Here is a 22413-nt window from a genome sequence, read left to right as displayed (position 1 = left end):
TTTGACTTATGTTGAGAAACCTCTTCGCATCCTTGATTTTAAGGATAAGGTTTTACGGAACAAAGTCATTCCTTTGGTTTTAGTTCAGTGGCAGCGCCGAGGCACTGAGGAAGCTACTTGGGAGCTTGAGGACAGGATGCGTAAAGACCATCCTGAGTTGTTTTGATTTCATTCTTTAAGTTGTATTCAGTTGCAAACTCTGTAAACGTTTGATTTGAATAAAGAATGTTTCTGATTTCGGTATTTGCGTTCGGTACTTAAGATCTGATTTCGAGGACGAAATATCTTAAGTGGGGGAGAATGTAGTAGCCCGGACCCTAATTGAGTAATTAAAGGATTAATGCTAATTAAATAAATTGGGGATTGGACGGATCGGAAGCTCCGAAGGGACGATCGGAAGCTCCGATCGGGATCGGAGGCACCGATGATATTACATCATCCATGACGTGTGGCTGGATCGGAAGCTCCGATCAGGACCAGAGGCTCCGATCACCCCTATCCGGAGTCAACAAGTGATATTTTGACACGTGGCAGATCAGGATCTTCGGAAGCTCCGATGGCAGGATCGGACGTTCCGATCCAGGTTCGGACGTTCCGATCGAGGATCGGAGGCTCCGATCGTTGTCTATAAATAGAAGGCCGAGATTTCATTTCTCCTTGCCAATTCCGGATTTCCTCTCTATTTCCAGTCATATTCGAGCTGTTCTAGTCTTCTTAGGCTTGTTCCGGAGGTCGGAGAGGCGTTCGATAGTCGTAGCGGAGTTGTGCCCAAGTTCTGGAGGCATCGACATCAAAGGGCTAACGACGGACGAAGGTATAGCTTTTGCTTCCTATAAATATTTAGGAGTATGCAATAGCTTAGTTAAGGCTTTTAGAGCACTGTAATGATAGTAGTATCATTTCGCTGTGTAGGCGGACTTTAGGCTTGGACTTAGAGCTGGTAGTGCCTACCTGGTATTTGAGGTACGAAAGTACTGTTCGAGATATCCTGACTGAGTATGCATGTATTATGTGACCGCATGATTTATATGCCATGATATTATGCTGCATTCATTTGCATCTTGCTGTATCTCCTTCGAGATGTCTGTTAGTAGGGTTGTACCCTATCCTGTTAGTGGATGGACTTCCATCGATTTGGGTCCGGTGTTTCCACGGTTATCTCGGTATGGGAGCCACCTCCTGAAGCGACGGCACAGCGTGCTACATACCAGGGCCCGGTCTGTCTCTGTTATCTGATCCTTGACCTCGAGTCTATAGGGAGTTCACTTTGCATGCATGTATACTCATACTCTCGCACTGAGCGTTTTATGCTCACGTCTCGCACTCTGTATTTTCTGGACACCCTATTCCATGGGGCAGGTTTGCGATTGGACGAGGAGGGTGGATCCAGGAGGGGCTAGTCAGTGGTTGGCCAGCTGGAGCTTCGTCTAGGCTTTATTACTGTTGTTTTGGGTTTATACAGCTATTCGATTTGGTTGTATATTTTTGGATAATTACAGATTCCTTTTCTTGGGATTGTATAATGTTATTGGTTTCCGCAGTTTTATTCTGATATCTGTTTTATTAAGTTAATTGTATGCCTAAGTTCTGTTTAGTAGGTGATCCGGGTAAGGGTCACTACATTATAGGAGAGAGCTCCGGATTTAGCGCCTACCTTCCTTATCAAGAATCCGCGAATCCCGAGATCACAATCCCGAATATTTAGGCTGAGATCTCGCCCGAATCTTGTCTGACAAAGGAAATAACAATACACTTAATCTGAGCTGAACTGTAATCATGAGGACGCTATACTGCTGCTCTCCCTGGGGTCATATGGAAAAGGGATGAGTAAGTTATTGCTGAACCCCTGAACTCAACCTGAACACTGATCCTAACATCTTAGCTAGCTAATCAAGGTTGTCCAACCCCTCTACTAAGCTAACTCCCTACTGATATCGGGGTTGAGATGAACTCCAGAGCTCCCGACCCGAGCTGAAAGTGATGGTGGAGGAGCTTGGCTGAGCTCCCGAGCTGAGCTCCCGACCCGAGCTGGAGGTGAGGGTGGAGGAGCTTGGCTGAGCTCTCGAGCTCCCGAGCTGAACTCCCGACCCGAACTGGAGGTGATGGTGGAGGAGCTTGGCTGAGCTCCCAAGCTGAGCTCCCGACCCGAGCTCCCGACCCGAGCTGGAAGTGATGGTGGAGGAGCTTGGCTGAGCTCCCGAGCTGGAGGTGAGGGTGGAGGAGCTTGGCTGAGCTCCCGAGCTCCCGAGCTGAGCTCCTTCCCGAACTGGAGGTGATGGTGGAGGAGCTTGGCTGAGCTCCCAAGCTGAGCTCCCGACCCGAGCTGAAGGTGATGGTGGAGGAGCTTGGCTGAGCTCCCGAGCTGAGCTCCCGACCCAAGCTGGAGGTGATGGTGGAGGAGCTTGGTTGAGCTCACGAGATGAGCTCCTGAACCAGTTCTGGTTGATTAGGGATGTTCCTTTTATATTAGGGTCATCATGAGCTGAGGTGGCTTCCTCCTCCGGGTATCATGATGTAATATTAAAAATCAAAAATATGTTTTCAGTTTAATTTTTAGTACTAAATTTTACTTAGATTTGTATAATTTAAAGGAAACTCGACATTTTAAAAAAATAAAAATAAAAATAAAAATAAAAATAAAAATAATAATTGGGAAATATAAGGTTGGGTAGCGGTCGATAATGTAAGGGAATCGATTTTTATCGGAAACCATAGTAATTACAGTCGGCGAATGGCGGCGCCCACTCCCTCCGGCGGCCTGCGTCTTCTCCACCATCGGCCGTGGCTGAGAAGCCTCCGCTGTACATCTCGTGTGCTCTCCACACTCGTCGCTTCTTCTTCTTCTTCTTCTTCTTCAGTCCAACACTCTGAAGAAGAATCTGCCACCGCTGCTACACCCGAACTTCGCACGACTAGTAAACCGGAAAAGTTTCAAGCTTCGTATTTCCCTAAGAGAGGCCAGACTTTAGAGCTAGTCTGCGAAAGCTTGGCTTTCAAAGGCAGGGGCGTGTGCAAAGTCGCTGACACTGGTTATGTAGTTATGTGCGATGGCGCATTGCCAGGCGAGAAGTTCATTGGTCGTGTCACCCGCAAGAAAGATAATTATGCCGAGGTTTATCTACTCATATATATATGTTTATAATTATTATTATTATCTTTGGTGATTGTCCGTCCAGTTCAAATTGATTACTTGTTCAACAGCTGATATGCTTATAAAATGTTTGATGTGAAGTGAAATTGTTGATACTTGAGCTGATTAAGTTGGCTTATCTTTCTGTGAATTTAAAGGATGTCTTTGTAGTATTTCGTTTTGTAACGAGTGATTGATCTGTTTGATGAAATGTCTAGTCGGCTTACTGTTGTTGTTGGCAACTGCAAGGGTGGCAGGTGAAGAAACTGGAAACGATTACTCCACACTGGGACTATGTAGAAGCACCTTGTGAATATTCGTCACATTGTGGAGGTTGTAAAACGCAGAACTTGTTGTATGAAGTCCAAGTGAGGGCAAAGGAGCAACAGGTGCACGAGTTGATTGTTCATGTTGGCAAGTTTTCTGGTAAAGACCTGGAAATGGGTGGCATCATGAAGCCCATTGTTCCTTGTGATATCCAATTCCATTATCGAAACAAGGTTAGTAAAGACATCACCCTTAGTAAAGGTTGTTGATTTTGGCTAGAGGAACTTGTTACAACTTTAGTAGTTTTGAGTACTGTTAAAATTTTTGAGAACCAAGATTTTTTCTTGTATTAAAAAACTGAGGTTATAACAATATATACACTAATATTTTATACGCGTCAACTCCCGTAGTAGAACTACTAATAACTTATCTTCCGTCATCTATGATAAAGGAAACAGGCTAATTAATAACGCATTGTATAATTTGAACTCAAATTATATACACTCCTCAAGCTGAGCAGTAAATATATGTGCAAAGCTTGGATTTAGAGCATTGAATGTGTTCCTCGGCAACGGTTTTGTGAGAATGCTTGTAATCTGATGATTACTAGGTGCTTGCGATCTATGTCTTTTGAGAGATCAAGCACATACTGAAACATCTAAGACTCTTTAAACTTAAATGCGGAATTTTTTTTTTTTAAAAAAATAATAACAATACATATATGCCCATACATATATGTATCACATTTAAAATAAAATACTACTTCTTAGTAATAACTTAAATAAAAATAAACAAATAAATAATTAAAAAGGGTTTCATGTATGAAACAAAAATAGTAAATAATACATGTTTGAAACTCTCATATGGGGAAATAATAAAATAGAAATATGCAACTTGTTTTAAAAACTCAACGTCATAAAAATAAATGTATCTTAAAACATCATCTAAAAACTGCAACGGTCACGGGGCCACTGTTCCGTGAGCTCATACATCCTCACCACCGGTAGGAGCTACATAAGTATCATCTGACTCACCTGCACCATATAAGCGTAGTGAGCCTAGGGGCTCAACATGTCTAAACTTGGATATCAAGGTTTAAAATAACGCATCACATAATCATACTAATACATATACATGATACATGAGCATGCATGGAAACATTTTTCATAACATAAATGTTGAATCATAAATCTTAAGCATAAACATCATCTTTCTTCATCATACATAACATAGTTGAGCATGGTATTTTTGAAGCAGTCTACGGTCTTATCCGTAAGTGTGACGCTTATCTGTGCCGACTGATCAGTCTAATGAACCAACGTACGTGACGGTGATAAATCACCTCCTATGGTAGTAAACTACCTCATAAATCATATGGTGGATAACCACCCTTATGTCACACTACTTCAATTTCCATCATGAAAATATTTTATTGCTCAACACATTCATAATCATAAGCATGTAAAATTTCATGAATGCATGCACTGAAAATTTGTCCTTGATATATATTTAATTAGTTTGTCATAATATATACTTATACTTAAAATATTTTCATGCACTAAAATAATTAAATATATATTTCGGACTTAGGGATTTTTCATGGTTTCGGTCCAGTCTGCTGGTCTCTCTACTATACCCCTTAACTGACTTAAAGCCCATTATCTAACTTAACCCCATAATTCATAAATAATTTTAAAAATTATAATTTTTACTAAAATAAAATACTTTAATGTTATTGGGCTTAAATAAAAATATTTAGGCCCATTAACTAATTAATTCATAAAAATTCCTGAACTGGCCATAAAATCACTGACTGGCCCAAAAATTCCTATGGACCCACAAGCCCATAAAAATCATCGGGCTAACTTAAAATAATTTTGAAAGCCCAAATAAAATTATTTGGAAGCCCAAATAATTTTATTTCTAATTAATTGGCCCAAAAACCAATTAAAACATAAATTACTAAAAAAATTAAAAGGCTCAAGCCCGGCCCACCTAACCCGGACCCGGACCGACCTAACCCGACCCACTACACCCAGACCCGACCCGGACCACCCAGACCCGACCCAGCCCAAACCCGACACCCCCCTTTCCCTCTCCCTTTGGGGAGAGGGGCAGCAGCCCTTCGGTCCGGCTACAATTGGCCGGACCGCCGCCGGCAGGACCTTCCCAGGGTCCTGCCGGTTCGATCCATGCCATGGCTCGGCTGGTTTATGGTCCTGCCGGTTCGAACCATGCCATGGCTCGGCTGGTTTATGGCCTAGCATGAACCAGCCGTGGCCTCTTCCCAAGAACCCTAAACAAGCCCTCCATGACCAAACCTTGCACCAGCTTGTACCCAGCCGTGAACCAGCCTGAACCACTGGACCCAGCTCGACCCTAAGGCACCTTAGGATCCCTCTGACTCGAGCCCTAGCCTCTGGACCGAGCCATGTTGGTTAAAAACGTGAGTATGACCATGAGTCCACCAAATTATGCAACAAGCAACAAAACTCCCATAAAATTCGAAATATTCATGAATAATTCTGAAATAAAAATATCATGCATGAATAATAGCTTATATGATGGTCAAATAAAAGTTTTAGACATGCCTTTAAATCTTTGAATGAAAATTGATGCGTTTACGGGTCTCCGGGACGATGAACGGACCAAAATCACCAAAGGAAGTTGCTTGATTGGCTATGGAGGCTGTGTTTCTGGAAAAGAGGCGTGAGAAAGGTTGGAGAAAGGGGTTGGAAGCGGCTGATCAGATTAGTTGTAGGGTAGGGAGTGATTTTGGGGTTTAATTTTGGGTAGATTTAGGATAATAACTAATATAAATTAATTAGGTAGATAATATAACATAAATATAAGATTTTAAACTTTTAAAAATACCTACTAATCTGATATATAATAATAAATCCCGAAATATAATATTAAAGGATTTTTAAAGATCAATAAAAGTCATTAAAATGACTTATTTTGGCCAAAAATTAATTCTTAAATAAATATATAAGTAAATACTAAAATTTTCTTGACAAAATACCTTAAAATATTATTTTAAGGCTCATAAAACTCATAAAATATTTTTGGCTAAGAATTTTGGTATCTCGTCCGTCCACGGTCCCGTCTACGCGATCAAAAATAATAAATTCCTTAAAAATCTAGAATTTTCATAATTATGGGTTAAATGCTAAAATAAATTAAATCATGCATATAAATCAAATAATATCACATAAATACATTTAAACCTTAATTAAAAATTAATTTCTCCTAATTATGAATGCGGATTTACGTTTTAAAATTTCCGGGTGTTACACATATACACTGATAAATTCCTCCTCAATTTAGACACTTTCTTTAAGGACATCTCAGATTGAAAATGCCAGTAGCATGTGCAAGTGCAACAAGTATTTTAACACCTTTCTTCTGATTTTCAAAATAATGTCATTCTACTCTAATGCATAGATTTCCTTTAGGCTCAGCGTCTTCGGGTAGAGAAGGATGGCAAAAAATGGGATGACCATAAATTAGGGCAGAAGAGGGATTTTGGTGGAGGAGCTAAATAATTATTATTTGTTTTTATCATGATGTAGATGGAATTTTCCTTTGGCACAAAAAAATGGGTACCTGCCGAGCAGTTACTGGAAAAATGTGATGAAAAAGATGAACATGCTTTGGGGTTGCATGCTCCTGGATTTTTTGATAAGGTTCTGAATATCAACAAATGCCTATTACAAAGTGATCCAGCAAACGAGGTATGGTGTTTATGATTTTCTTCTTAAAGATGCTTGTTTATCCGCCATTACCATCTCAAGCTCATCATCTTGTAGTGTCTAAACATTAAGTACAATTGCTACTGGACAATTCTGATTTTCAAGCTGTCATGAGGCACCATGCAAAACAAGTGTAATAATGAACACTTGGTGCATCAGCTGATTAAAATTCTGTTATATGTCATTTCCCGCACATTCACCATTTTCTTTTTCAGGAAATCAAATTCTCTTACAATTTTTCCCTGGGACTTACATGACAATGATAAAACAAATGTTAGGCTGGTTTGTCTTTCAAAATGTGTTCTTCGAGGTGTTAAATTTCTGTTTAGTGTTGATTATGCATATGCCTTTGTTATTCAATATTCAGCTGTTCCATTATTTGCTTGGTGCAACAAAATAGTTGATACGAACCAAATTACCCGATAATATACCTGTAGCTTTCCATTTAAATTTCATCTCTAATTTCTAGGTCCTTGCAGCTATTCAAGATTTTTGGAGAGATCCACAATTTGGTCTATCTCCATATGATGTGCACTCCCATCATGGATTTTTGAAGCATTTGATGCTCAGAACAGGCAGGTAGTGGCATCATGTGATGAATCTCTTTTAACATAGGAGTGCGATAATGGCTCAGTAGTGCAAAAAGAATCAGCAAAAAATGGATTATCATCTTATTTCTTTGATAATAGTTCTAGAAGAGAACCCTTGCACAATTCCTTTTTATGTCCTCGTGCATCATCTAAATACTCTTTCATATTTTTCCGCGACACTAATTGATTTTTGTGTCGTGATACTTTATGAGATAAGGATTTCTGACATTGTTAATGTTTTGGGCTTGAAATCTTACCCAAATAAATAAATAAAATTCTTGAAGAAGCTTCCGACGTGAATTGTACTTGTTATGAATTTTTTGCTTCAGAATTCTGTGCTCAGTTGTTTTATTTCTGTCTCAGGAATATGGAAACCGGTAGGCCTGAGCTAATGGTTAATTTTGTGACTTCATCATACAAGCCTGAGCTTCTGATTCCCCTTGTTGAGAAACTTAAAACTCAACCTAATGTGGTAAGAAGTAGACTAATTTGGGTTTTCTATTGTTCTGAAGTTTAAGAGAGGTTTCGATTCGTTATCTTTTACTAATTAAAAATTACTCAGAAGATTTCTGAAATGCTTTATTAATTCTATCTTTGATCGTTGTCCAGACTTTGGATGAGATATTGTGTTTCTTCATAAACAGTGCATTTCAATAAATTTAGAGCATAAGAAGTCGAGAAGATTGTTGAATTAAAGTTGTTCTTTATCTCTAGAAAGGCAGCTAATTGAGAAAAAGAATGCATGGTATTGCATGCTGTTTCACATTTTAACCTAACTTGAATTTGATATGAAATTGTTTTATGTTGATTATCTATGTTTTAGCATAAGTTTCCACGGTTCCTAATGAGCTGATTCAGCTTGATAGATGCATTTTAAGCCATCTCTTGTTAACTGTATAAACGTATTGGAATTTTCTTAATGGGCCATTGTTTGTCATATTGTCCGTTTTTCGTTTTTTGGGGGTTATAGGTAAGTATCATGAACAATGTAAATACTTCTGTGGGCAACACATCCGTCGGAGAGGAGGAGCACACACTCCTTGGTAAATCGACGATTACTGAATGCTTGAGAGGACTAATTTTTCAAATTTCAGCCAACTCCTTCTTCCAGACAAATACACATCAGGTATGCAATTGAACATACATATCGGCTTTGGCTTACAGATATGTATTGTTGCTTAAAGATGCAGTATTTAACATCCATGACTATTGGCACCTTATAGGCTGAGATTTTGTATAAGCTAATTGAGGAGTGTGCCTGCCTGAAAGGAGATGGGTCAGAAGTAGTTTTGGATCTCTTCTGTGGGACTGGAACCATCGGTCTTACCCTTGCCAATAGGTAAAATTTCCCTTTCTTATTCCATTTGATGATTAGCCTGGCTACCGCTGTTTTTCCCAATTCCTGTTCCATGTTCTTTAGGGTGAGACATGTGTATGGTTTTGAGATTGTTGATCAAGCCGTATCAGATGCACGTCGTAATGCCAGCATTAATAACATATGTAACGCCACTTTTGTCCAAGGGGATCTCAACAAAATTGATGAGAACTTTGGAGAATATTTTCCCAATCCTGATCTGGTCATTACAGGTTTATCTTTTTCATTAGTTGCAATGCATCTATAATGTCTTTATGTGGGTGCAATAATCTTGAAAGAAAGGCTCAATGTTGCATACTATTTCATCTGTAACAATGTATAAAATGATGCAGATCCGAATCGTCCAGGTATGCACATGAAATTGATCAAGTTTCTGCTTAAACTTAAGGCTGCACGCATTGTCTACGTTTCGTGCAATCCTGCCACTTGTGCTCGTGATCTTGATTATCTCTGCCATGGCGTGGTAAGTGACATTAGTCTGTCAAAAGTTGGCTATATCATTGGTTTGAGACTCCCCATGTCAAAAATTGTACTTGGATGCAGCCGGAACAAAACATCAGCGGATGCTACGAACTCAAAAGCTTGCAACCTGTGGACATGTTCCCGCACACGCCTCACATTGAATGTGTTTGCTTGTTGGAGCTTCGTTGATCCATCCTTTCACAAATCTCCAAATACGTCCCTTCAATTCGAACTTTTGGCACCACTCTTTCGAGACTTTTACTGGTACCGCACAGGGGGAAAAATGTGCATGGTCTAATTAAGAACTTGATATGTAAAAGAATGAATTCTTAATCCTGAGACGTACTAGGTTAGCTAAGCATTGGTTTATACGAGGATTTAAAATGGTGGTTCTTAGTTAATGAAATATAGCATTTTTCTCCTCTTAGAGTTCCTTGTCCTCTGTGCTCCATCCTTCTTAAATGGGTGAAATAGAAATAAAACCACTTGCATTATTCGAAGCATGGATTGGAAGACATTATTGTTGAACATGAACATACATTGGTTTACAAAAGAAACATATTTCGTTAAACGGGGATTGTTGGATACATACTTCATACAATGTTCTAATGTTAGGTTGAACTTAACTTGTGTCCCGACGTTCTTAATATATTTTTTTAAAGAATGAATTTGTTATACTAATGTCAGCATATTAAATTTAAACTATGTCATTCAAATATTGACTCTCCGAATTTCAGGAACCGGATTATAACATACAAACAAGTCATTTTCACATTACTTTCATCCTTTTCCAATTACAAGGACTTCCACAAAGTGACTCACACCTAGATATTTTCATTGTGGTGGTGTTTTTTTTTTTTTTTTTTTTAAACACTTGTGGTGGTGTTGATCAATCTCTCTTTTTTTTTTTTTTTTTTTTTAATTTTATGTTTCTTCGTTTATGGTACTATATTGAAGTTCAACTTTCAATATTAAATATTTGGTGTGTTGATGAAACTTTTTTTATATAATTACCCCAAACTTCCAAATTCTACCACTTTCCTTTTCCCTAATTTCATTTTTCAATCTCTCATTCTATACAAATCATTTAACACTTTTTTCATTTCAAATTAAATCAATCATGTACTATTAAAAATTATTAATAACAAAATATTATTTTATTAATACAATAATTATGCTCACATAATACGCGTGCGTACCGTTAGACTGTGTTTACTTAGTGAGATTAATTATATATAGATAAATAATACTAAGACTATTAAACTAATTTTATAAGATGTTAAATGATGATACATAAACAATCACATGTTTACTTTGATGAATCAATTTTGTGATTGATATTATTATAAAGTGACGAGTTATAATTTTGCCCTTTGTTTATAATATATAATCTTATTTTAAGTTTTTTTTTTTTTTTTTGTAAAATTGAGATTATGATTTTATTGAAGAATGTTGACCAAAATTATTGAGTATAAAAATTATTTATTTTTTAAAATAAAAATTAATAATTGAGTTAAATTTTTTTCCATGTATAAAGATAAAATATAATGAAATGTATTAATCATATATTAAATTATTAGAATTTTTATTCATGTTTTATAATTTTTAAATGAATTTTTCGTATATTAAAATTAAATGAAATGTATTAATATATCTTAAAGTATTTGAAATTTATATTCATGTTATATAATTTTTTTTAAATGGGGTTTTCATATATTATTTTTTTTGGCAAGTAAATTAAGGATATTAGTGTAAGTTTCAATTGGATACATAATTAGTTAAAAATAATTATTTAACACATAATTTATTTGTGATAAATCATCAAGGTTTAAAGTTTAACTTAGGTAAATATAGATGAGTTTTTTATGAGTTAATACGAGCCCTCATTAGTTAATTAAATCACATAACGGATTTAAACAAATTAAAAATTTAAAAAACTATAAATATAAATACCATTCAAAAAAATGTAGACCTTTTGTTTTGTCTTTAAAAAATCCTTTTATTTTTTTTATTGTGAGTGAAAGATTTATTGCAATATAAGGACATAAATTTTGATCCAAGTCCATATGTTATATAAATTAGCAAAAAAGCACACTTTTGTGTGTGAAAATTACATAAAATATAATAATTGAAAGAAAAATTTGAGTGAAAAAAAGATAAAAGGAAATGAAATGTTTTATGTTTTTATAATAGTGGTGATGAACATGAGAGAGAGGTTGAGAAAATGTGATAGTGAGAATAAAATATTACCTTTTTTATCTTTTTGTTTTGGTTTTTTTACATTTCAATTAGTATAATTAGGGGAAGTAAGATAGTAAGATAAAAAATAGAATACATAATATTTTAAAATTTAAATATTTTTTCCAAAACTGTATATTTTTTTTGATCACGTGGTGAAAACAAATATTTTTATTTTGACACGTTTCCACACATTTTAAGCTCTGCAGAGAGACCAGAGGCGCACACATTCACCACAGAGAAGTCTCCCACCATTCCAATAGAGGAAAGCAAACGCTAAAGATTTATAGATAGGAGAATCGAGGGAGAAAGAGGTCAAATAATTATGAATTCCAAGCGGGCTTTCTGGATTTCCATTATTTCCTTGATTTTATTCAAACCCATTTTGTCAGAGCTTAGTTTTAGTTCAAAGGAGGTCTCTGAAATTCCCTTGAAATTCCTCCAATTTGCAAAGAAAGCTGAAGTCTTTGATTGGATGGTAAGCGTTAGGAGGAAGATACATGAGAATCCTGAACTGGGCTATGAAGAATTTGAGACCAGCAAGCTTATTAGAGAGGAACTGGAAAAGATGGCGATTGAATACAAGTATCCTCTTGCAGGTACTGGTTTGATCGGCTTTATTGGTTCGGGAAAGCCTCCATTTGTTGCAATAAGAGCTGACATGGATGCTCTTTCCTTACAGGTTGGCATGGAATTTAATGTTTTGTTGGAAGTTCTAAGGTCATAGATTGCGATTTATTTATTTCTTATCAAAATCTTGGATATTTTTACTGTTTGGTATTGATTTTAATTTTTCTCCGATTGGATCAATGTCTGAATTTGAGGCTTTCAGCTGGAGAGCTTCTTTTATTTGTGAATCTCGGTTTTCTGAAAATTTTCTTTATTATTTATTTATAAATTATGAATTATAAATAATGGGTGACGACTGACGACCCTTGTTGCTTCTAAGGATTGAAATGCCGTTTATTAAACCGTTTGATTTAATGTTGAGACTTTTTCTTCTTCATTATTATTAGTTTTATGTTGACACTTTCTGTGGTGAAGATGAATTTACGAATTTGAGGCTTTAAGATTTGTGCTAGAGATGTGCTACTTTTATGTATTATTACTCAGTTTATCAAGTTCATTTTGCATAGGAATTGGTGGAGTGGGAGCACAAGAGTAAGAATCCTGGAAAAATGCACGCTTGTGGACATGATGCACATGTCGCAATGCTTCTGGGTGCTGCAAAAATACTTCAAGAGCATCGTGATTCTTTGAAGGTTTGTGTCTCCATCACCTTTTGATTTTGTGGTTTTCTCATTTTTCGTTTTACTTGATTAATTTATTCCATTGGTATTGAATGATACTTCAAGCACTGAAAGTACTTTGCACGTGGTAGATTATCTTAATACGCCGCCGAGGTTGGAGTTGATAAGTATAGTCTAATGACTCTGTTGTAGTCAATATGACAATTCATTGCGACATCTTGTTTCTCTAGTTTCTGTTTTTTCGGCTGCTTTGGAATTCTATATAATTTGTTACATGTGTTAATAGCCTGTGATAAACTAGAGTAGCTATATCCATCACCGTCCTATCCCAAGTTGTATGGATTAAATTATAGTTTCAGAAACTTTTTCTTCCATTACAAACTGAAAATAAAGTCAGATGCCAGTTCAGTGAGTTCACTTTAAAATGGACCTCGTGCCATCAACTGCATCCCTCCTGAATGATTGAGTCAAACTTTTCTGAAATCTTCCTGAATCACAACAGGGAACCGTGGTTCTTGTTTTTCAACCAGCAGAGGAAGGAGGTGGTGGAGCCAAAAAGATGATAGAAGCTGGAGCACTTCAGAATGTGGAAGCCATTTTTGGTCTCCATTCCAGTACTCTATTGCCATTGGGTGAGGTGGCGTCAAGGTCTGGTCCTATTTTAGCAGGCAGTGGCTTTTTTGAAGCCGTAATAAGTGGGAAAGGGGGCCATGCAGCCATTCCTCAACAATCAATAGACCCCATATTAGCTGCATCAAGTGTTATTGTCAGTTTACAACATCTTGTCTCACGAGAAGCTGATCCTCTTGACTCTCAGGTACTCACGTGCCTCTACATATGTTTGGGCTGCACTTTATTGCAGATAGAATTTGATGACCGAAAGCAATCTTGAAAAAAGCTGGATTAAACCTCCTTAGTGAATTGTAATTGGAAAATGCCATAGTTACCACTCTGATTGTTTTGCCAATTAGATTAGAATTCGACATTTTCCCTGAAACATTATATAAATTGGAATTGTTCTCAAAACGTCAAAAGCATTCTTAATGCCCTATATAATCCATGCAGTTTTATTATATAGTAAACCATCAATCTTCTGAATCTTTCATCATCGATAAAGCTGTCAATTTCTTGACTCCTTAAATGATGAAGCTTAAATGCATGACTTTAACTACTAGATTCAATCGTACAGGTAGTTACAGTTGCTAAATTCCAAGGAGGTTCTGCGTTTAACGTCATTCCAGATTCAGTTACCATCGGTGGAACTTTCCGAGCCTTTTCAAGGGAGAGCTTACAGCAACTTAAGCAGAGAATTAAAGAGGTAACATCTCAGAGTAGCTTTAAGCCATCGAAACATTTCTCGTCTGTCCCTGTTCCCTCACATATGTATGACTTGCTCTGTGTACCTCGTAATATTTGGCAGCTCTGAAATTCTTTGATGCTATTCAGCCTCTTTTTCCTTTTTACACTAGCTTGTAATTGTACTTTTTCCTGCCGAAAGTCGGGTTGCATTCCCTGTACTCGTATCTTCTGCTTTGTTATATATACAAGTTGGAGAGAATAATAAAAACTTGTTCCTATCGCTCATAGGTTATTATTGGACAAGCCGCAGTACAAAGATGCAATGCAACCGTAACTTTTGATTCAAAAGACAGGATCTTCTTCCCTCCTACTGTAAATGATGACAGCCTGCATAAACTCTTTCACAGAGTTGCAGGTGATATGTTAGGCAGTACCGGGATTAAAGATATGCCGCCATTAATGGGATCTGAGGACTTCTCGTTCTATCAAGAGATTATTCCTGGTTACTTCTTCTTTCTCGGAATGGAGGATAAAACGCTGGAGCAGCCAACGTATGCTCACTCGCCTTATTTCAGAATCAACGAAGCTGCACTTCCTTTTGGTGCTGCATTTCATGCATCGTTGGTTGTTAGATACCTTGAGGAGAGCCAGACCAAGACAACCACTTATAATGGATACTATCACGACGAGTTGTGATGCACATTTTTATCAACTTTTCTGAAAATTTACTGCAAGTGAATCAAGAACCATAAAATAATGGAAATTCTGATTTTTAGTTTTGATGATTATATTGTAAAATGAAGAATTATGTGTATGTAAGGGAATTCAACCTACAAGAAGACTATCTGTATGGAGATTTCTCATTCATTTCTTTGGTGTCACAAGTTACAAATATCTATATACCTTTATGTTGTCCCAACCACGTGAGGACAGAGCGAGCAAGTGGACCTTGATTTATTGTAATTTGTTAGGGAGAAATTGAATAATTCTGCTATAATATTATATATTATAAAAGAAATGGAAAGCTTTTTAATAATTGGAAACAAAAGAAGAAGAAGAAATTATGATTTTTAGACTTCGGTTTTCTACATTAAAAAAATTAGAATCATAACCAAATAAACTGTTGCTTCTAATTTTTAATATTATAATATAATAATTAAAATCATGTGATAGAAATATTTTTCTAAAATATCTCTTTATATATACTTTTTGCATGGAGATAAATAAAATAAAAAGAAATGCAAAAAGAGTCTAAAGTCAATATCTTTCGTTTTTCTCTCTAACTATAACCAAGGAAGATTTCCATTTTGGGGACTTCCAAACGAAAAACCGACCCCACAAATTCCTCAACAAATTTATCTCTCTTCCACTTTTTTGCATTGCGATCTTTTGAGATTCTAAGGTGACCCTCGTCCTTCGCTGATTCTCATCTATCTATCTTCTCCACCTGTGGATTAAGGCCTTAACTCTAGCCACCTGTCTCTCACTTTGTATGACATGATCTCCTGTCCCATATAGTGCTGCGTTTTCTTTTATTGGTTTCAGTTAAAAGCCTTTGTTTTTTTTAACTGGGGTTGTTTTACATTTGGTGATTCGTAAAGTGATGGGATAGTTTTCTTGTTTTTGGGGCCTACCCGTGTGAGTTTACTGGTTGGAAGTTGGGTTTTCTTGAAGTGAGTGTATCTGGGATCATGCGTTAATAATAAATATCCCACCTAGAAACTTGATATTTAGTCCGTGCTCTTTTTGTTTGAAGATTTGATTTTGCGTTCAAGAATAGATTTTGTCTTGTCATTTCACGTGCTTTGCTCATTGCTATTCAAGCCACGTGAACTGAGTTCTGAGGTCGATTGGTTGCCCAAGTTTCATATTTTATCTCCAGTTCCTTAATTTTGGCTGTTTTTAGAACTTGGTAAGGGTGGATTTGTATATGACATAAGTGGGATTTGTTTGTTCAAGTTTTGAGATAATTGTAAGATGAATGGTGTAATAGATGAAGGGAAACAAATGGATCATCCTCTGTTTCCCAGATTTCATGTCAATGATGCTGATAGAGGAGGGCTAAGGGGCCCCCCGAGGAATAAAATGGCTCTTTCTGAACAGTATAAGCATAATTTACCTACTCAAAATCCGAGGTGCAAGTCTGGATCCATGAAACTGCTGCCTCTTCAACCGAGTAACGGATATAGTACCTATGTCCAGCCACCATCCTCAAGCAATGTAAGCTATGAAAATCGCCGATCTTTATTATTTTTCCCTTTATCATGATTTTCATCTTTATCTATTGAGTTCATTTGTCTGTATCAGAGGATTTGCTTGAATCATTTGCATGAGTGTCTTTGGTTGAAGTTTATGTATGTTCATCAAAATGTGTGAACTTTGCATTCGTTGGGCATTTAAAGGGAAGATTTACCCCATGAATCTTACAGCTGAAACAGCATTGTCATTACTTGCTGACATTGATTGCATTTGGATAGCTACATGTACTTCGATTCAGCGAGAGGTGAATGAACTTGACACTCGCTTTCCTCTGTTGAAAAACTTATATTTTATGAGACACTTGTCTAAAAAATGAGATTTCGCCCCCAAGCACATTGGAACCAGTCCCGTACTAGTTATTGAGTCTTCCCGTGTTTCAAAGATATTATTCACAAGTACACATATATCAGCATCCTCATTTACCTTCTTGCTCGATCATATCCTATTCTACGAGAATCGAAGGATGTTATTTCAAGTATCCGACTCTAGGAAAGAATTGAGTGGATGCTAAAAAGGGAGGCAAAATGTTTTAAGCTAGAAACAAAGAAATCGAAGGTTCATGGACTGGCAAGTCGTTGCCAATGAACAATTTTTCCTGTTATTTAGCTAATGATTACCAAGAATGCTAGTGGATATTTGAACATTTCATTAAAGAACAAATTCTTTATCCTTACTTCTTCCCCAAACTCGAACATTCTCCGTGATGTCTCTCAAATTCTTGATGAAAACAGGCTGGAAATTCCAAAGCATTTCCTCCTCTCTGTAGTTTGTCAGGATCTTCTCACTCAGCGGACATGATTAATTATTCTAGTGGATTAAATTTGAACATTTCATTAATGAAATCCGAGCCACCGACTTCAGGGAATACAAATGATCCAAATCCCCGAGTTTTGGGAAATTCAACACAGATCAACGACTGTAAGTCTTTCAGCCTTATGGTCTTTCCAGCTTTCAATAATAGCTATGCTAACTTGTCTGGAGATGTAGATGCTAACTATCTCAGTTTTCCTCTTTCGAGCAGATAAGGCACAAAATTATTGCAAACTTCAATTATGCTTGGATAATGAAAGAAATGCTACCTTTAGTTCATTTGCTTCTGGGAAACTCCATAATATTCAGTTGAATCAACCAGACGAGACAAAATGTGCTGCGGCTCAACAAAATCACACTGCAAAAATCAGTAATTTTTTTGAAAATATTGATGATGAAGAGGAAAAAAAACCCATGATATTAATAGTTGAGAAAACTTCAGAAGATGCAACTTCAACCTCTCTTGGTGAAAATAAAATCTCAACGGACACTAGAGACCTTAGCTTGATCTGTGATTCTAGCAGATTATATGATTCTTATGCACAACCATTTCAAGAATGTAAAGTAGTTCTGCAAGAGAACAAGGCTGAAACAACGATGAGGAAAAGACATGCTTCTGAAATGGATGATTCGACATATTCCTTTTCACGATTTAGCGACAACAATAGGCCACCTGGGATTGACTGGATTGGGGAGGGTTATGAAGATAAGGATTCTGACGCAATGAATTTAGGAAGTACTGGCAAGAAGCAAGAAAATTCAGACACTTCTGTGGAAGACTGTATACATGGTCTGCATTTAACTCCTGATGATGTAGCAGGAGTGATTGGTCAGAGATTCTTCTGGAAAGCAAGGCGAACAATTGCGCAGTAAGTACTTCGGTTGCTTGTTCTTGCAGCAGAAAAGTTGTTCAGATTTGAGGTTATCCTCCTGTTTTATTGAACTTTTAGTCTTTCTGTTGCACTCATTTTTTTGCAGTCAGCAAAAAATATTCGCGGTTCAGATATTTGAGTTGCACAGACTGTTAAAGGTAAGTGCGCTTGTGTTCAACTAAGCAGTTCTTCTGTGGCACATCTGTCCAAATTGTGTTAGTTTCACTCTTCGAATGATATATTTAGTTATTTACTAATCTCCAAGTGATAATATTAACAGGTGCAGAAACTAATAGCAGGATCACCAGAAGTGATATTCGAAAACAATTTCAATCTCAAAAAGCCATCTATCAAGTTCCCCCCCATGAATAAGCTTCTCTTTGTTACTCCTCTGGATCCTTCTCCGATTGTCGCCAAACCAAAAGTAGATGCAGTAAAGTCAAATCCTGATAAGGATGGAAAGCTTCCACCGCCCCTAAACGCTGCTGAAAAACGACATTTTACTCAGCCATCAGCTTCAAATACACCATCTACACCAGCATCCACTCCCACAGATGGTAAACTAGCACCTTGGGGTTTCTACCCACCACCCGGAAATCAATGGCTAGTTCCGGTAAGATCTCCTTCCGAGGGGCTAATCTACAAGCCTTATGCAGGGCTGTGTCCTCCATCTGTTGGCTTCATGGCGTCTGTATATGGAAACTACACACCTTTAAGTTTAAGCACAGTGTGTGGAACAGCTTATGGTGTTCCTGCATTGACCCATCAGAGTAATGGACGTTTTTCTGGCGTCCCACTCCGGCAAAGCTATTTCCAACAATACACCATGCCTGTACCGAGTACCGGTGGTTCAAATGTTGAAATCAAGCAAGCAATCCCATTGCATGAACCTCAGAAAAACTCGTATGGGTCGAGCCAGCAGAGTGGTGTATTTTCTGATGTTGGTGAAAAACTTCATGGATCCGAAGGCAGTAGAACAAGTAGTCCTGCCGAGCAGTTGGAAGTAGATGTGCTACCTCTTTTTCCTACCACACCGTCCACAAAGGATTCGAGCAATGAGCCGAGGATACAAGCGATAAAGGTTGTGCCTCACAACCCCAAATCAGCACCAGAATCAGCAGCTCGGATTTTCCGGTCTATACAAGAAGAAAGAAAGAGACTAGATTAGCTTTTGTTGAAGCTTTTCTTGATCAAAACCTTTTATTTTTATTTTTTTTATCCATACCCCTGATGAAGCCACATTGGGTCAAAGAGAAATTTAGAGTTGAGTCGAGTATATTTTTGTTTTTTCAAGTAGCTCAAGTGAATTATTACGACTCTCATCAATATGTGTTAGTTGACACTGTAAACCATTTTAGTCCAAAACGGCTTGTGACTTCTATGTGAGTGCTCACTCTAACACTCTTATTCAGAGTTGGTATCAGCTCAATTCTTGGTGGACATAACATTTTTTTTCATGTATTCATTCTAACAAATAATGTTGAAGAATGTGCCTTTGGAAGCACGAGTTTAGATGCATAGAGGTGCAACCAGAGGAAGAGAGACACAAGTTATTTCGCGCAACTGTAAAAACAAGAGATTGCATGGTGATCCAAGGGAGAGAGAGAGAGTTTAAAATCAGAAACTATAGAGATCAAAACTTGTACTTGTAAACATCTTTCAAGATCAATAATATTGGCTTTATTTCTACCGTGGATAAAGGCTATAGACTATAGAGTTAAACTATTCATCAAGTTCTCCAATCACAAGTTCTTGATTGGAAATCATTCCCAATTCACAAAAAAAAAATATCAGTCAGAAACTTAACTTAGAGGATTTTTTTATCATTATATTGAAATTCAAATAGTAGCAACAATTTGTTGGTTGGTCATATATAATATTTGATTATTTTCATGGTGAATTAAATCTATTTTTTTAAAATTTAATAAATATAATAATACACTAATTTTTAAAAATTAATTTGTTTTGAAAGATACGAAAATTATTTTTTTAGAGATTATACTAAAATAAAACTAAGTCGTCATTATTTATCATTTACAATATAATTAAAAATTAATCTGGATCATTCAGTTCATGACGAACCATCAATTTGGGTTGGGCTTTTGACACCATAGAATTAAATTGGGTTGGGCCAGAGGCACGGGTCTCGGGCCTACCTGTGACCCACGTTGAATCATTTACAGCCCGCCCGTTGACAGCTCTATCACTAGGGCTTTGATTAACGTCCCTTCATATATATTTGCTTCCTCCGAAACCAGCTGCTGCTCCTTGCTCTAGCCGTCCCAGCAAAATCAATCTCCAGGTAAACTCTAGCTCCCCAGCAAATTGTGGAATTGTTATTGCTAACTTTTGATTTTGTTGGATTTTGTTTTCTTCTCCTCCAATTAGTTTTTCTGCTTGTTAGAGATGGTGACAGTGCCAGGGCAGTTGATCTGGGAGATCGTGAAAAAAAACAACTGTTTCCTGGTGAAGGAATTCGGAAATGGAACCGCGGGAGTGAAGTTCAGCAAGGAACCCAACAATCTGTGCAACATCCATTCATACAAGTACTCTGGTAAGTTTCATGTGCTGGAATTTTTGTTCGGTTTTACTTGAACTTGTCTGATATGGAAAATAATGACTTATTTTGTTTTCAAGGTAAATTTTACCTTAGTGTTAGGGGATAGAGATCCGTTGATTGTTTAGCAGTTTGTGTGGGAGTATTTGCTACATTTGTTGTCAGTAAAATCGAATGGAAATATGGTTATCCCAGATTTATTGGAATATGGTTTTTGTTCGCCTTGTTTTTTGTTTTCTAGGTTTAGTTAACGTAAAGAAATGATTTTTACTGTACGATTGTTAGTGCATATTTCATATCATACAAATTAGAGACGGAGAGAACCTCTTGATGTTATTGTTACTCATAACTTTTATAACAACTATGCCAATTTCTAGCTTGACTAATCTCTGTTGGTTTTTCTGAATATGAATTGCATTTGCTTGTAAATGAAGACGCACGAAGTTTCTGTATTCATAATGAGAATCTTTTTATTATATTTTATTTTTTTTGGAAGAGAGTATTTTGCTATGGTTCTTTGCAGTTGAACTCTCTGTTATGCCTTCTCGTGGATTATTTTAGGTTTGGCAAACAAGAAAACTGTGACCATTCAACCTAGCAAGGACCAGTCGGTTTTGCTTGCTACTGCAAAGACCAAGAAACAGAACAAGCCTCGCCATTTGCTTCACAAGTCTGTCATGAAGAAGGAGTTCCGTCGCATGGCCAAGGCTGTCTCTAACCAGGTACATAGTCATCAGTGACTCCTTTTTGTTTGCTTTCTATCTTAAATACTTCATTACTGCTTTTTCTTATTTAAATCTGTGTTTGTGTTGGAAAAGATCTATATACTTTCCAGTCTTCTTTCAAAAGTTAATGTGCTATGATTTCTACTTTTGACCAGCAAACAGCAGAAAGTCTTTCCTTTGATCCAGATGCAATCTGCCTAAAGTGCATGACTGTTCTTTAAAATGACTTCTACTTGTAAAAGATAAAAGTATCTAATGCCCTAGATATTTGTTCACGTCAGATATTTGTTGTGGAGAAAAGCACGCTGGGTTAATTTTCACTTGCGCCATTCAGCAAATTATGGGTTTGAGATATGGCCGTGTAGTAATTAAACCTCTTTGAGTGCAGGTGGCAGATAACTATTACAGGCCAGATCTGAAGAAGGCAGCCCTTGCAAGGTTGAGTGTTGTTAACAGAAGTCTCAAAGTTGCCAAGTCTGGAGTCAAGAAGAGGAACAGGCAGGCTGCTTGATATAGTTTCTTATGTTAATGGAGTTTTCTTCCCCTTTCACAACTTCTCTAAGTTGCGCGGCACACTGTTATGGACTAAATTAAATCTCGACCCCCTCTCCATTTTTGAGTTTTAATGGAATTGTGTTTGATCTTAGTTTTTGGATCCTCTCTGATTGAAATGTTGTGATGTGATTGATGCACTTGGCTAAGTTGGCTGATATTCTTGTTTTGCTCGATGGTGGAGGCTTGGAGCTTCGTTGATTATTATTTTTTTTATTAACTTGTTTTTATCTCCTTAATTTCCATCGATTACCTCTAAGTAAAAAGTTCAA

General features: G+C 37.0%; 4 protein-coding genes across 5 annotated transcripts; all 4 read left to right on the top strand.

Annotated features, from left to right (window-relative positions):
* Positions 1–2679: 2679 nt before the first annotated feature.
* Positions 2680–9999, top strand: LOC140860064 (uncharacterized). Its single transcript, XM_073262828.1, has 10 exons — positions 2680–3112; positions 3388–3630; positions 6973–7134; positions 7622–7731; positions 8106–8214; positions 8713–8868; positions 8966–9081; positions 9163–9329; positions 9450–9580; positions 9661–9999. Exons 1-10 carry the CDS (start codon positions 2732–2734, stop codon positions 9766–9768), a joined length of 1683 nt encoding a protein of 560 aa, XP_073118929.1. The 5' UTR covers positions 2680–2731; the 3' UTR covers positions 9769–9999.
* Positions 10000–12027: 2028 nt separating this feature from the next.
* LOC140860065 (IAA-amino acid hydrolase ILR1-like 4) lies at positions 12028–15233 on the top strand. Its single transcript, XM_073262829.1, has 5 exons — positions 12028–12499; positions 12954–13079; positions 13570–13884; positions 14257–14385; positions 14655–15233. The coding sequence occupies exons 1-5, from the start codon at positions 12143–12145 to the stop codon at positions 15060–15062; spliced, it is 1335 nt and encodes a 444-aa protein (XP_073118930.1). The 5' UTR covers positions 12028–12142; the 3' UTR covers positions 15063–15233.
* Positions 15234–15819: 586 nt separating this feature from the next.
* LOC140866217 (ELF3-like protein 2) lies at positions 15820–19725 on the top strand. The gene is made up of 5 exons (XM_073271143.1): positions 15820–16586; positions 17357–17543; positions 17647–18304; positions 18414–18465; positions 18588–19725. Exons 1-5 carry the CDS (start codon positions 16344–16346, stop codon positions 19473–19475), a joined length of 2028 nt encoding a protein of 675 aa, XP_073127244.1. The 5' UTR covers positions 15820–16343; the 3' UTR covers positions 19476–19725.
* Positions 19726–20479: 754 nt separating this feature from the next.
* Positions 20480–22357, top strand: LOC140865261 (large ribosomal subunit protein eL28z-like). Of its 2 annotated transcripts, none has more exons than XM_073269840.1 (4): positions 20480–20609; positions 20696–20861; positions 21426–21586; positions 21978–22357. In XM_073269840.1, exons 2-4 carry the CDS (start codon positions 20714–20716, stop codon positions 22098–22100), a joined length of 432 nt encoding a protein of 143 aa, XP_073125941.1. In that variant the 5' UTR covers positions 20480–20609; positions 20696–20713; the 3' UTR covers positions 22101–22357. The 2 variants fall into 2 exon arrangements, with proteins under 2 accessions (XP_073125941.1, XP_073125942.1); XM_073269841.1 differs by having other exon boundaries at positions 20531–20609; positions 20712–20861.
* The last annotated feature ends 56 nt before the right edge of the window (positions 22358–22413 follow it).

Source organism: Henckelia pumila, chromosome 4 (genome assembly GCF_033568475.1).
Source record: "Henckelia pumila isolate YLH828 chromosome 4, ASM3356847v2, whole genome shotgun sequence".
Classification (NCBI taxonomy): Eukaryota; Viridiplantae; Streptophyta; class Magnoliopsida; order Lamiales; family Gesneriaceae; genus Henckelia; species Henckelia pumila.
This window is presented reverse-complemented; position numbering and strand designations above follow the sequence as displayed.

Coding starts and splice junctions, on each gene's coding strand:
- LOC140860064 (XM_073262828.1), top strand. CDS start 2,732: ATGGCGGCGCCCACTCCCTCCGGCGGCCTGCGTCTTCTCCACCATCGG. Junction 7,135..7,621: donor AAAGTGATCCAGCAAACGAG/GTATGGTGTTTA, acceptor TCTAATTTCTAG/GTCCTTGCAGCTATTCAAGA. Junction 8,215..8,712: donor TTAAAACTCAACCTAATGTG/GTAAGAAGTAGA, acceptor TGGGGGTTATAG/GTAAGTATCATGAACAATGT.
- LOC140860065 (XM_073262829.1), top strand. CDS start 12,143: ATGAATTCCAAGCGGGCTTTCTGGATTTCCATTATTTCCTTGATTTTA. Junction 12,500..12,953: donor TGGATGCTCTTTCCTTACAG/GTTGGCATGGAA, acceptor CATTTTGCATAG/GAATTGGTGGAGTGGGAGCA. Junction 14,386..14,654: donor TTAAGCAGAGAATTAAAGAG/GTAACATCTCAG, acceptor TATCGCTCATAG/GTTATTATTGGACAAGCCGC.
- LOC140866217 (XM_073271143.1), top strand. CDS start 16,344: ATGAATGGTGTAATAGATGAAGGGAAACAAATGGATCATCCTCTGTTT. Junction 18,305..18,413: donor GCAAGGCGAACAATTGCGCA/GTAAGTACTTCG, acceptor ATTTTTTTGCAG/TCAGCAAAAAATATTCGCGG. Junction 18,466..18,587: donor AGTTGCACAGACTGTTAAAG/GTAAGTGCGCTT, acceptor TAATATTAACAG/GTGCAGAAACTAATAGCAGG.
- LOC140865261 (XM_073269840.1), top strand. CDS start 20,714: ATGGTGACAGTGCCAGGGCAGTTGATCTGGGAGATCGTGAAAAAAAAC. Junction 20,862..21,425: donor CCATTCATACAAGTACTCTG/GTAAGTTTCATG, acceptor GGATTATTTTAG/GTTTGGCAAACAAGAAAACT. Junction 21,587..21,977: donor CCAAGGCTGTCTCTAACCAG/GTACATAGTCAT, acceptor CTTTGAGTGCAG/GTGGCAGATAACTATTACAG.